Source organism: Microcaecilia unicolor, unplaced genomic scaffold (genome assembly GCF_901765095.1).
Source record: "Microcaecilia unicolor unplaced genomic scaffold, aMicUni1.1, whole genome shotgun sequence".
Taxonomy (NCBI): domain Eukaryota; kingdom Metazoa; phylum Chordata; class Amphibia; order Gymnophiona; family Siphonopidae; genus Microcaecilia; species Microcaecilia unicolor.
Window position 1 is genome coordinate 9,419 of NW_021963753.1, and position 13,973 is coordinate 23,391.

At 43.4% G+C, this 13,973-nt stretch overlaps 1 protein-coding gene across 1 annotated transcript in view; it reads left to right on the top strand.

The window, feature by feature from the left end:
• Window positions 1-2,022: 2,022 nt before the first annotated feature.
• LOC115459612 (T-box transcription factor TBX18-like) overlaps window positions 2,023-13,973 on the top strand; it is a gene marked incomplete at its 5' end in the record, with an annotated part of 43,211 nt that continues 31,260 nt past the window's right edge. The window contains one exon of the mRNA XM_030189421.1: window positions 2,023-2,194. Coding sequence (XP_030045281.1) covers window positions 2,023-2,194 — 172 coding nt within the window. The remainder of the gene's footprint in view (window positions 2,195-13,973) is intronic.

The following is a 13,973-nucleotide window of genomic DNA, read 5'->3' on the forward strand; positions in this document are numbered from 1 at the left end:
GCGTGCTGAAAACACCAATTTGCCTACGTAAAAGACCCCCTTAGCACTAGCGATTTCCACGTGGTAAATGAGAGGAAGCCCATAGGAATTGGATGGGCTTCTTCTCGTTTACCGCACAGGAATCACTAGCGTGGCTTTGTAAAATGAGTGGACAACGATCAAAAACTGTAATTGCAATTAATCCTGCATTCGAGCTTTTTAATCGTGCATTTAATCATGAAATTTAAAAGGTATATGTTGTGGCCCATAAATTGTAATTCCAACAAAACGTAACAAACTTTCAAAAGTGTCGTATACCTTTACAACACATAATACTGAAACTGAAGTGAAATGCAATGCGGGGAAGGAATAAAAATGAAAAAAAAAAAAAAAAAACCCAGCAAAATATATTTCTGCAACCTGAGAAGAAGTTTCTGATCCTGAATGTGCTTGCCATTGATTTTCAAATCTACGGATACAGTTGTAGAAGGGGAAACGTGTTATTGGAGCAGGTCATAAAAGATCCCATTTGGGAATGCTATATGAAGTTCCAGTATCTACGGGTAAAACAGGCCATGCATGCACCATGCAAACAGTGGAAGGGTAGAGACTGGTTTGTTCTCAGCAGACAGAATTAGTTGGTGATATTCAGCCACCATCAAAAAACCTGTCCTACCTTAAACTGCTACTGCTTTCCAGAAATTGCCACTGATTTGCTAGTGCTATTTTTATTTATTTAGATTTTGCTCACACCTTTTTGAGTAGTAGCTCAAGGTGAGTTACATTCAGGTACTCTGGATATTTCTCTGTCCCAGGAGGGCTCACAATGATCTAAGTTTGTACCCAAGGCAATGGAGGGTTAAGTGACTTGCCCAAGATCACAGGGAGGGAGCAGCAGTGGGATTTGAACTGGCCACCTCTGAATTGTAAGACCAGTGCTCTAACCACTAAGCCACTCCTCTACTAGTAGCAACATTCCATCTAGAATCTCAAATAGTAGCAACATTCCAGAATCTCAAAAAGTGGCAACATTCCATGTAGAATTTTCAATAGTAGCAACATTCCATATATTTATTTAGATTTTGCTCACACCTTTTTGAGTAGTAGCTCAAGGTGAGTTACATTCAGGTACTCTGGATAGTTCTCTGTCCCAGGAGGGCTCACAATCTAAGTTTGTACCTGAGGCAATGGAGGGTTAAGTGACTTGGCTGGATTGCAAGACCAGTGCTCTAACCACTAGGCCACTCCTCCACTCCAGTGCTAGTCACCCAAGTAATGCTGACCAATGACTACTGAGGGGTTTGGCTCTGTTTCGCTCAGCTCAGCATTCCCCCCCCCCCCCCCCCCCCCCAGTATTTACCTTTACAGCTGAGCTCAGGATTTTTCTCCTTCCTCGCTGCCTCAAAGTCTGAGCCGCACCATGCAGGAAGTTGGGGAAATCTCACAATTTCAAGTCCGATAAGACTTCCCCAACTTCCTGCATGGTGCGGCTCAAGTATCTACAGAGCCCAGCCGTGCAGCGGAAGACAAAGACTTTGAGACGGCAAGAAAGGAGAAAAATGAGGAGCTCAGCTGTAAAGGTAAGCACGGGGGTGGGGGCGGAATGCATTAAAAAAAAATGTTGCAGCGTTAAAATTAACTTGGTACGTTAAAAAATGAACACATTAAAGGGCCCTGTTTACTAAGGTGTGTTAGCATTTTTAACGCGCCTTACAATTAGCGTGCGTGCTAACCGTGTAGGCACATATATGGATATTGTAGGCGTGTAGATGGTTAATGCATGTACATGGTTAACGCGCGTTAAAGACATTAACATGCCTATAATGCAACGTACTAAACAGAGTCCTGATTGCATTATTAATGCGTTAATTGCCCACTCCTAATTTCAAAGTGTGTCCTTTGTTTGCATTTGCAAGCTGTTTAGCAGTTGACAGGGATAATTTTCTATTTTTATTCTGTCTGCTCTTCCCTTAAAAGCTGCCATAGTATTGCTTGGTTTTCGTATAACTATGGTTTGTCTATGCTGTTTTTTTCCCCTCACAGATATGTGTACCATAGTTCTAAATGGATGGTGGCTGGTAATGCGGATTCCCCTGTTCCTCCTCGTGTGTATATTCACCCTGATTCACCGGCTTCCGGCGAGACCTGGATGAGGCAGGTGATCAGCTTTGACAAACTGAAACTTACGAACAACGAGTTGGATGACCAAGGACATGTGAGTGTTGAGCGCCTTTTAGGGCTTTCTGTTTATAATGAGAGAAAATGGTGTACAGGTCAGGATTTCGTGAAAATTAGTGATAAAGATATAACATAAATTAAATAAGAACCCCCCCCCCCCTCACACCGGAAAATGAGGAGTGAAAAATAGCTATGGTCTGAACGAGTTCAGTGCAGAATCACAGCCAGGTTGTGATGCCAGGGGGAGTGGACAGATGCGTGCACGCACTGCATAGATGCAACAGACCACCTGAAAAACAGGCGCTGACATTGTCTGAAGTTCATTTGGGGGAGCAGTCGCTCCCCTGGCGCCCCACCTAGCAACGCCTCTGGTTCATTGTCTCTATCATCGGCATAAAAAGACCCCCTGTGCCTTTTTTAACAATGTTTTATGATCAGATAAGTAATTAACTTAATATCTTTTGCCACCGCATCTGTCCGACGATCGCCAGCATTTCAATGTCAGGGACTTGCGGTGTCCAACATATAGGAGCCAGGAATTTCAGCAAGTAGAAGAGCTCAGCCACGCTGCTGCTCTCGCCTCTAAAGATATAACATAGGCAGGGCAGCGCTTGCGTCACCTGTCATCTTATATATTCGCTTACTTAACTTTAATACAGTCAGGATTCAATAAGTTGTGGGGAACAAAGCTTTATTAGCGTATCTATTAAACAATTCTTGGAACACTCAAGGCTTAAATTAATCACTGCTCTCCAGCTTGCCCTGCCTTCTACAAGTTGGGGCATTGCGTACTCTCGGTGTATTCAATGACCTGCCATCCTCCTTGTCCAGTTAGGTTGTGTGTTGTCAAAGACAGCACAGTTCAAGTCTACGCCCGCCTTACTCACAAGCTGGGCATTGTAACTAGCAAAGCGTCCATTAATAATGTCAGTTCCATGTTCCCCGCTGAAACACAGGGGCTGGACCGTCCAAAAGGCCCTCTTTAACTTTTGCAGACAATCTCACAAGTCATACAAGTCTCCTCCAGTTGTTGAGCTCAGCCTCCCCCTGGCTCACAGGACCTGCCCCTGTAATGTCACCATGGGCAAAAAAGTGAGAAAGTAGCTCGTCGGAGTGCCAGCTGGCTCCCATCCTTCTTGCATTGTTTGCACTATATGGTGGGCTCCCATCAGCACAGATCTTTCTCTGTGTTAACAGCAATTCTGAAATTGTGATATAATACACGACAGACCTCATAGACCTGCCATTAAGAAACACAATCGGATCAGCACAAACATACCTAAATCTCCACTACCCAAGTTGCAAAGGACTCAAATACAAATCAACTTATGCATCCAGCTTCTCTTACATAAGCACACAACTGTGGAACGCACTACCGAAAGCTGTGAAAACAATGTATGACCACTTAAACTTCCGGAAATCACCAAAAATCAACCTGTTCAAAAAGGCATACCCTATCGACCCAACTTAAGTGCCTAAACCTTGCAACACAATGAAACCAAAGCTTGTAATAGACATTGTATAACTCTTCCTTTATACGATTCCCCAATGTGTCTATAACACATGAACCTTATTCGACCACAACAACTCTTTGTATTTGTTTCTCTACCGGAGATGGCGAATGCCCCTACGGTACTATGCAAGCCACATTGAGCCTGCAAATAGGTGGGAAAATGTGGGATACAAATGTAACAAATAAATAAGTTCCAGAAGGAAACGTCCATAGTCTGCTATTGAGCTACACATGGGGGAAGCCACTGCTTGTCCCTGGGATTGGTAGCATGGAATGTTGCTACTCTTTGGGGTTCCGGAATCTTGTTACTCTTTAGGATTCCAGAATCTTTCGCTTCTTTGGGGTTCTACATTGTTAAGAAGCCTCTGCCTAGGGGAGCAGCAACTTCAGAGTGTGCTCAAAATCCACAATCTAAGTTTTTTGTATCAAGGACAATGGAGGGTTAGGTGACTTGCCAAAAGTCACAAGGAGCCACAGTAGGAATCAAACCTGGTTCTCCTTGTTTGAATTTCTCTCTCTCTCTCTCTCTCTCTCTCTCATCCATCCAGTCTGCCCATCTACAGCAACCCCTATCTCCTCCTTTCCCTAAGAGATCCTATGTGCATATCACACGCTTTCGTAAATTCAGACATAGTCCTTGTCTTCACCACCTCCACCGGGAGGCAATTCCACACGTCCACCACCCTTTCCATGAAAACATAATTCCTTAGATTACTCTTGAGTATTAGATGTCTATTTTTCTAAAATAGATGTTCCTTCTGCACGTAGCAGTGCATAAGTGTCCATTTCTCCATGCATTTGAGAACAGGCTCTATCTTGGCAGATTCTATTCTAAGACACTAGTGGAACTTGAGACATTCCAACTTGGACATCCTATAGAGTTCCTCCATTTATGTGCTCATTACACCAGGTCTATAGCTGGTGTTAACTGTGAGGTGTAATGTGAGGCATGCTGATATCAAGATCACCAGTCTTCTTAAATGGAATCTGGGTGCCAAGATGCCTTTATAGAATAGGTTCTCACCATGTGGCATCGGGGCACTAGAGGAACCCACCTATAGAAATGCCTCCCAGGACAATTAAGATTTAAGTGGCAATCAAATAAATTTGTTTTTCTTTCCATAATACAGCTTTTCTATAGCATGTAGCAGTGCTTATTTTTAGCACGCATCTAAAACACTAGCACGCTTTTGTAAAAGGACTCCTCAATGCAGTAATTGTGGTGCCCTAGTCCTACGGCAAACCAGATGGAGGAACAGAGCTTGCTCTAACTGATAGTGCCACTGAAAACTCTTCCAACCCAGCACTACCTGGATTGTGCCAGGCCATACTGAGGGTGGAACTAGGGTAATCCACCGAATTGTACAGATAGTTGGCAATATTCAACCGCTCTTCATATTGCTCCGTGGTTTAATTTAGGACAGCAAAAAGGCTGTTTTCACTGAAACCACTTAGCTACATGGAAAATGGTGGAATATCATTGTTATTTATCTAGCAGGCAGTAGTTAGCAGTCTCTGCGTTAATTTGACAGGTTTGCAAACACAGTTTGATGAAAACTCTATGCATCTAGATTCTGCCGATAAGAAAATTAAGACATTGGAAATATCTGTGGATTCTCTGGTAAAGGATAATTTGGTGCTTCATTATAAAATGGAGCCTTCGGAAAATATGATAAGATTTAGCCATCTTCCAAAATTGGTAGCTGTTCCTTCTGCGGATTTGTGTAAATTACATTCAATTAAATTACATTACTTTGACCACTGGCTTTCCTTCTTTCTCGAACCCTCATCTCTTTCCCTCATTCTTGGACATTTTAACATTCAATCTAATGATCCCTCTGACTCTTATGCCTCTCAGTTCTTGCTTTAACATCCTTCTTCAATCTTCAGAAGTGCTCCACTTCCCTCTACTCACCAAAATGGCCACTGTCTTGATCTTGTCTTATTTTCCAACTGCTCAGTCTCCAGTTTCTGCACATCTGTTCTTCCCCTCTCTGACAATCATCTGATAACCTTCACACTTAAACACCCCTTCCCCCCATTCCTGTCCAATCTCCACCAATACATTTAGGAATCTTCAGGCTGTTGGCTCTTGCACTCTCCACCAGCGTTTCATCCCTCTTCTCAACCACCATGTTATCCAGGTTTGTCAATGAGGCTCTGTCTTCTTATAATACTGTTCTCTCCTCTGCTCTGGATACTCTCGCTCATCCCATTTCCCGTTCTGTAAGGCATACCAAACTCCAGCCTTGGCCAACCTCTAGAATCTGCTACCTACGTTCCTATGCCAGATCTGCTGAACGCCTTTGGCTGAAATTTCATGCCCATGCTGACTTCATACATTTCAAATTCTTGCTGACCTTCTTCCAGTCTGCTCTTTCACTTGCCAAACAGGACTACTACATCCATTTGACAAACTCTCTTGGCTCAAACCCTCAGCATTTCTTTGCCACACTGAACTCTCTCCTTCACCTCCAACCCCTCCTTCACTTTTCCACAGATTATGGCTGAGTAATTTCATGATAAGGTTCACAAGATTAAGCTCGAGTTCTGAACCAAGTCACCTCTCCTTTCCCCAGTCCATTCTGTCAATGTTCCTGCAACCCCTGCCTCTTTTTCTTCCTTTTCTGAAATCACTGAAGAGGAAATTGCACATTTTCTTTCCTCCTCCAAACTGACTACCTGTTCTTCTGATTCTATTCCCACCCATCTTTCACTTTCTAAGGCAACATTTGCAGTGGAAAGTGATGTTCCTGATGCCTTCAAACATGCTGTAGTTACATCACTCATTAAAAAAAAACTTCATTGGACCCTACCTGCCCTTCCAACTATTGACCAATCTCCCTCTTCCCTTTCCTATCCAAGATACTTGAACATGCTGTTTACTGCCGTTGTCTTGACTTCCTTTCATCTCAAGCTATTCTTGATCCACTTCAATCTGGCTTTCACCATCTACATTCAACTGAAACAGCCCTTGCTAAAGTCTCCAATGACCTTTCCTGGACAGATCCAAAGGTCTCTATTCTTTCTTCATCCTTCATGCTGCTTTTGACACTGTTGACTACCACCTACACCTTGATACACTGTCTTCACTTGGATTTCAGGGCTCTGTTCTTTCTTTGTGTTCTTCTATCTTTTCCATCACACTTTTAGTTTATGCTCTGGTGGTTCCTTCTCCACTTCTATCTCTCTATCAGTTGGTGCACCTCAGGGCTCTGTCTTGGGACTTCTTCTTTTCTCCATCTATATTTCTTCCTCTGGTGCTCTGATCTCCTCCCATAGTTTTCAATATCCTTTATGCTGATGACTCCCAGATCTACTTCTCCACACCAGAAATTTCAGCAGGAATCCAAGCTCATATCTCAGCCTTTCTGACATTTCTGCCTGGATGTCTCACCGCCATCTGAAACTAAACATGGCCAACACCGAGCTTCTTATCTTTCCCCCTAAACCCACCTCTCCTTCTCCCATTCTCTATCTCTGTGAATAGCACTTTCATCCTCCCTGACTCATCAACTCATAACCTTGGGGTCATCTTTGACTCCTCTCTTTTTATCTGCACATATCCAACAGACTGCTAAAACCTATCATTTCTTTCTCTATAACATCACCAAAATTCGTCCCCTCCTTTCTGAGTATTCTACCAAAACCCTTATCCACATTCTTATCACCTCATTTAAACTACTGCAACTTGCTTCTCACAGGTCTCCCACTAAGCCATTCTCTCCCCTTCAATCTGTTCAAAATTCTGTTGCATGATTTATATTCTGCCAGTGTTGCTATGCTCATATTAGTCCTCTCCTCAAGTCACTTCATTGGCTCCCTATCCGTTTCTGAATACAATTCAAACTCTTATTGGGTTACAAGTGCATTCACTCTGCAGTTCCTCAGAACTTCTCTACTCTTACCTCTCCCTACACTCCTCCCTGGGAACTCTGTTCATTGGGTAAATCTCTCTTATCTTTACTCTTCTCCTCCACTGCCAACTCCAGACTCCGTTCCTTTTATCTTGCTGCACCATACACCTGGAATAGACTTCCTGAATCAGTAAGTCAAGCTCCAGCTCTGGCCATCTTCATATCTAGGCTAAAAGCCGACATTTTTGAAGCACTTTTAACTCCTAACTCCTATTCACTTGTTCAGTACCCATGTCTGTTTTATCATTCCCACCTTAAGCAATTCCCTTATCCCTTATTTGTCCTGTTTGTCTATCTTGATTAGATTGTAAGCTCTGTTCAGTGTACAGCTCTGTGTACGTCTAGTAGCACTATAGAAATGATAAGTAGTAGTAGTTAGTACTTATAGACCGCATCTACTCAAATTTAATTCTATGCGGCTTTCAAACAAAGCTTCTAAAATAACCAAGCTATCATTTATTTGGATTGTGCTCATACTTTTTAAGGAGCAATTCCAGGTGAGTTACATTTAGCTACACTGGGTATTTTCCCTGTCCTACTCACGACCTAAGTTTGTATCTGACATAACAGAGAGTTAAGTGACTTGCCCAAGATCACAAGAAGTACTACTACTACTACTTATCATTTCTATAAGCCAGGGGCATAGCTACGTGGGGCCACGGGGGCATGGGTCCCCACAGATTACGCCCTGGCCCCCTCTACATTTGACCCCCCTCCGTTGCTGCCTGCCCCCCCACCCCGCCACCACATCAGGTACCTTGTTTGCTGGCGGGGGTCCCCAAACCCCATCAGCCGAAGAGTTTTCTGTGGCGCCAGTCGACTCTGGCGCCTTCGTTGTGGGACATTCTGTTTCTGATGCCTTACATCCTGCACCATGCATGTAGCCCCGTGAAGGACGTAAGGCGTCAGAAACAGATGATCCCACAATGAAGGCGGGAGTTGACCAGCGCTGAAGAAGCCTCTTTGGCTGGCGGGGATTGGGGACCCTTGCCAGCAAACAAGGTACCTGATGTGGCGGCCGTGGCAGTGGGGGGGGGGGGGGGTTGCTGTTGTGGTCCAAAGTGGGGCAGGGGGGGGGGGGGTCGGCGGCGGCGAGGGGGGGTCGGCGGTGTGGGGAGGTGGCTAAACAGTGCCCCCCACCTTGGGCTCTGGCCCCCCTCCCGCTGAGGTCTGGCTACGCCCCTGGAACCAGACACTCTGAATATCAAGACCAGTGCTCTAACCACTAGGATACTCCTCCACTCTGTTAGTAGGCCAAACCATTAAACACATCACATATGGTTTTTGACTTACAAATGAAACAGCTCTAACATAAAATCAAAGCCATAGTTGTCATAATTCAGCCTAAAGCAAACTTCTTGAATAACCACGTTGTTAAGGCCTACCTGTTTGATGCTGCTTTTAGTTCCTAACGTCATCTGCTCGTAACCTTTATCTTGTCTTCCTGTCTTCAATAGTCCCTTTTCCCTATGTGTCCTATCCAGGGCATTTTGTCTAGCAAAAAAGGTGCCTGTACTCAAATGCCAGGCCACCCTTCGGGGGGGTGGGGGGGTGGGGGTGGAGTGATCATTGAGGGACTCACCCCACAATAGCCAGGACCCCTGCAGCCAGTCATAGAATCTATGACAAGGCAGAATTTGTATGTAGAACCTGAGCTCTTTCAGTTAAATATGAGAACCATGGGTCAAGTTTAGCAGACAGCGGAAAAGGTGCCGGTACTCAGTACCCCCAAGTACCCCCTCAAAAAAAGCCCTGGTCCTATCTGTCTGTCCTACCCTTATCCCTTATTTATCCTGTCTGTCTGTCCTGATTTAGATTGTAAGCTCTCTTGAGCAGGGACTGTCTTTTCTTCATGTTCAATTGTGAAGCGCAGCGTACGACTGGTAGCACTATAGAAATGATTTGTAGTAGTAGTAGTAGTAGTAGAAGCCTGTCCTTGCAGATCAGCAATGCGGCCGCGCAGGCTTCTGTTTCTGTGAGTCTGACGTCCTGCACGTTCACGTCAGACTCACAGAAACAGAAGCCTGCGCGGCCGCGTTGCTGATCTGCAAGGGCAGGCTTCTACATGGAATGTTGCTAGTGGATTAGCAACATTAACATTCCATGTAGAATCTCAAATAGTAGCAACAGAATTTCCAATAGTAGCAACATTCCATTTAGAATCATTCCTATGTGTCCTACCCTTATCCTTATTTGTCCTGTCTGTCTGTCCTGATTTAGATTTTAAGCTCTTTTTGAGCAGGGACTGTCTTTTCTTCATGTTCAATTGTGAAGCGCAGCTTACGACTGGTAGCGCTATAGAAATGATTTATAGTAGTAGTAGTTAACAATTTTTGAAAAAAAAAATCATATAATTAGACTCATAACGTGTGTTGTTCGGCAGCATGTTCCACCATTTTGCTGCTTGATATGAAACAGTTAAGGAGAATTATGTCTTATAAATTGTGCAGTGAGGTGAATGACACTGAACCATCAAATAATGTCTGGAACTGCTAACGCAATTCTTACTAAGTATAGAAATTAAATTTACCATATACTGTGGTCCTTGGCCATATAAAATTAAAAAGACCAAATGGCATTAAACTTAAAAATTGAGCATGCCTCCATTGGAAGCCAATGGAGTTTATAAAGTAATGGCCTGGCACTTTCAAATTTAGTAGGTTTAAATGATATTTGCATGAAATATTTAATATTCCAGACAGTCTTCTAGTCTCCCGATGGTATTATCTCCATCCCCTTGATGAAAAGGATGGGGAGGTATTAATAACAATTTGTATAGAATTTTCTAATTTGACTCAACTGATGATGAAAAGCCTATTCTGTCTATTTTGTTAATTAAAAAAATTTTTTTTTATTTATGCACTTTTTTAATTACAGTCCAAAGCAAAGCTTTGTCAAGAAATAAACACAAATATAAATTCAGTAGAAATAAACATAATAAGGAATAATCCCCATAAAGAAACATATATACCGTATTTTTCGGACTATAAGACGCACCAGCCCATAAGACGCACCTAGGTTTTAGAGTAGGGAAATAGGAAAAAAAAAATTTTCCTTTTTCCCTCCTCTAAAACCTAGGTGCTCCGGTGCATCTTGTCCGAGTTCGGGATCGCCCTCCCCCCGGCCCTGTCACCATTTCTCCCTACTCACGTCACGCGATCTTCCCTGGTGGTCTAGTGACGTCGGGCCAGGAAAGAGCCCCTCTTTCCTGCCCAGCGCGCTGCTCTCCGTCCTCCTGTATGCTGCCTGATTCAAAATGGCCGCCGAGAATTGAAGTCTCGGCGGCCATTTTGAATCTCGCCGAGACCGTCAGGCTGCATACAGGAGGACGGAGAGCAGCGCGCTGGGCAGGAAAGAGGGGGCTCTTTCCTGCCCCGACGTCACTAGACCACCAGGGAAGATCGCGTGACGTGAGTAGGGAGAAGTGGTGACAGGGCCGGGGGGAGGACGATCCCGAACTCGGGGGGAGGGCAGGAGGGAGGGAAATCGCTACCTTCGGACTTAAGACGCACCCCCCATTTTCCTCCCAAATTTGGGGGGAAAAAGTGCGTCTTATAGTCCAAAAAATACGGTATATATATTATATATATATATATATATATCATAGATTCATAGTCCTCAAAACTTGGGGAGACTATGAATATATATATGTTTCTTTATGGGGATTATCCCTTATTATGTTATGAAGACAACATTAATTTTAGAAACAGAAAGGCGTCGGGTATGTTACATCTTAAACAAATTAAAGTCCTTCAGTAGAATCCTATGGTGGCTTAGGTAGTCTTGCATTTAAAAAGAGCGAAGTTGCAGTGGATCAAAGAAATGGTATTTAAGACAAATTTCCTCAGTAATATTTATGGGGGAAAGAATTCAAATATTTCCGGATGTTTCAAGATCCACACAAGAGAGGAGAACATTTTTTTTTTGCTTATGAGACAAGAGACAATACTATTGGGGGCTAAATTTCAGCTCAGATTTCCTTGTAAATGTGTAGTATATCATGAAAGTTAACTTTTTATAATGTTTAGATCATGCTTTTCATTGCTAGTTCAAAGGTGAGTTGCAGTCTTGTCTTCCCACCCAAACCCACTTCTCCTCTCCCTCCACTCTCTATCTCAGTTGATAACACCCTCATCGTCCCTGTCTCATCTGCCCGCAACCTTGGTGTCATCTTCGACTCCTCCCTCTCCTTCTCTGCGCATATCCAGCAGATAGCCAAGACCTGTCGCTTCTTCCTCTATAACATTAGCAAAATTCGCCCTTTCCTCTCTGAGCACACCACCCAAACTCTCATCCACTCTCTCATTACCTCTCACCTTGACTACTGCAACCTACTCCTCACTGGCCTCCCACTTAGCCATCTATCCCCCCTTCAGTCCATTCAGAACTCTGCTGCACGTCTTATGTTCCGCCTGGACCGATATACTCATATCACCCCTCTCCTCAAGTCACTTCACTGGCTTCCGATCAGGTACCGCATACAGTTCAAGCTTCTCCTACTAACCTACAAATGCACTCGATCTGCGGCCCCTCCTTACCTCTCTACCCTCATCTCCCCTTACATTCCTACCCATAACCTCCGCTCTCAAGACAAATCCCTCCTTTCAGTACTCTGCTCCACCACCGCCAACTCCAGGCTCTGCTCCTTCTGCCTCACCTCACCCATGCGTGGAACAAACTCCCTGAGCCCATACGCCAGGCCCCCTCCCTGCCCATCTTCAAATCATTGCTCAAAGCCTACAACTTCAATGTCGCCTTCGGCACCTAACCACCACACCTCTACTCATGAAATCTAGACTGCACCAACTTGACATTTCGTCCTTTAGATTGTAAGCTCCTTTGAGCAGGGACCGACCTTCTTTGTTAATTTGTACAGCGCTGCGTAACCGTAGTAGCGCTCAAGAAATGTTAAGTAGTAGTAGTAGTAGCAGTTAGGTATATAGCTATTTTGGATGCACATAGAGACTAGGGGTGCTTCAATTATTTCCAAGCATGATGATGTTTTGCAACTTGGCCTGCTAAATTAGAGTATTTCCAGATGTGATGAAGGCCACACAGAAGAAATGTAGTCAGTTTTTGTTGTTGTGACCCCAAGTGCTGCAGCTGGGTGGAATGTTTTGGTTGAAATTTCCTTGTAAATTTTTATCGACCATCATTCTGTTAAGTACATTATTTATGACCTACGCAGCTTGCTACTTTTCTGAATAATAAGGAGGTCATTTTGCCGCTGGCAGCCTCCCTTTCATTGTAGATACATAAGGTACAGTTGCGCTCTTTCTCTCTGTGAAGTAAGGCTACCTGCACATCAGGTTCCACTGGGTTTTCCAATTACTCAGGCCACGTTCTTGCTTAAAATTCCCTGGTGTGGCATTCTCCTCTCCCTCGTTACATGGTGGATGATTTTGAAGGAAAATAACAGAATTTGTTGGGATTGATGAAATTGTAATTTGAGGTCCTGATATTCCAGAATTTGTGCTCTAACTGTGAGAGTTATGTTCCTAAACTGGCCTCTTTGAAACTTTATTAGGCTGAAGGCCTAAATTTATACTCAAGATTTCACTAAACGTCCTAATTTAGGAGCTTAAAAAGTGGGTGGTAACAGGGGAGGATTAGGGTAGGGAAAACCTTTTTGGGGCACTTATCACTGATTTTCAGCTCTAGGGTCATAATTAGGCTCATAAATCTAGGAAAATTGGACAGTAGGCCTCAATTTATAAGCATAACTTTTAAACTCCAAAATTAAGATGGATTTTCAGCTGAAAATTTATACTCCATTTCTGATCTATTTTCAACCAAATTTAGGAACATAATTTAGCTCATCTGTTTTGAATTTTGGGCCCTAATTTTCTTCTTTGAATTTCTTTACAGGGTGTTGTTTCTTGGATGGGTTCCTGAAATATTTAATTAAAATTAAAATGAAAAGACAAGTAACAGGGCTGAGTTGGGGCTATTTTTGCATTGTTTATGGCTGCAGCAACAATAAGATATCTACCAATGAGATTCACTAGTCTGTGGTACTGAATTACCATTGGTTAGTGAATCTTCTGACTTTCTGGTAGTAAAATACCTTACAAACACACGTTTCTACTGCAGGTTAGAAAATACAGGTTTTAGAACAGGAAAGTGCCTATTTTTAACTAAGGGGTTGTTTACTAAAGCTTAGCTCGAGTTATCTGCAGCAGAGCCCATTTTATTCCTATGGGCCCTGCTGCAGATAACTCGAGCTAAGCTTTAGTAAACAATCCCTAAATGTAATTCACCTTGACTACCACTGAAAAGGCGTGAGCACAATGTAACTATGAGAAAGGCTAAAGCGGCTAGGGCTCTTCAGCTTGGAGAAAAGGCAGCTGAGGGGAGATATGATAGAGGTCTATGAAAAATAATGA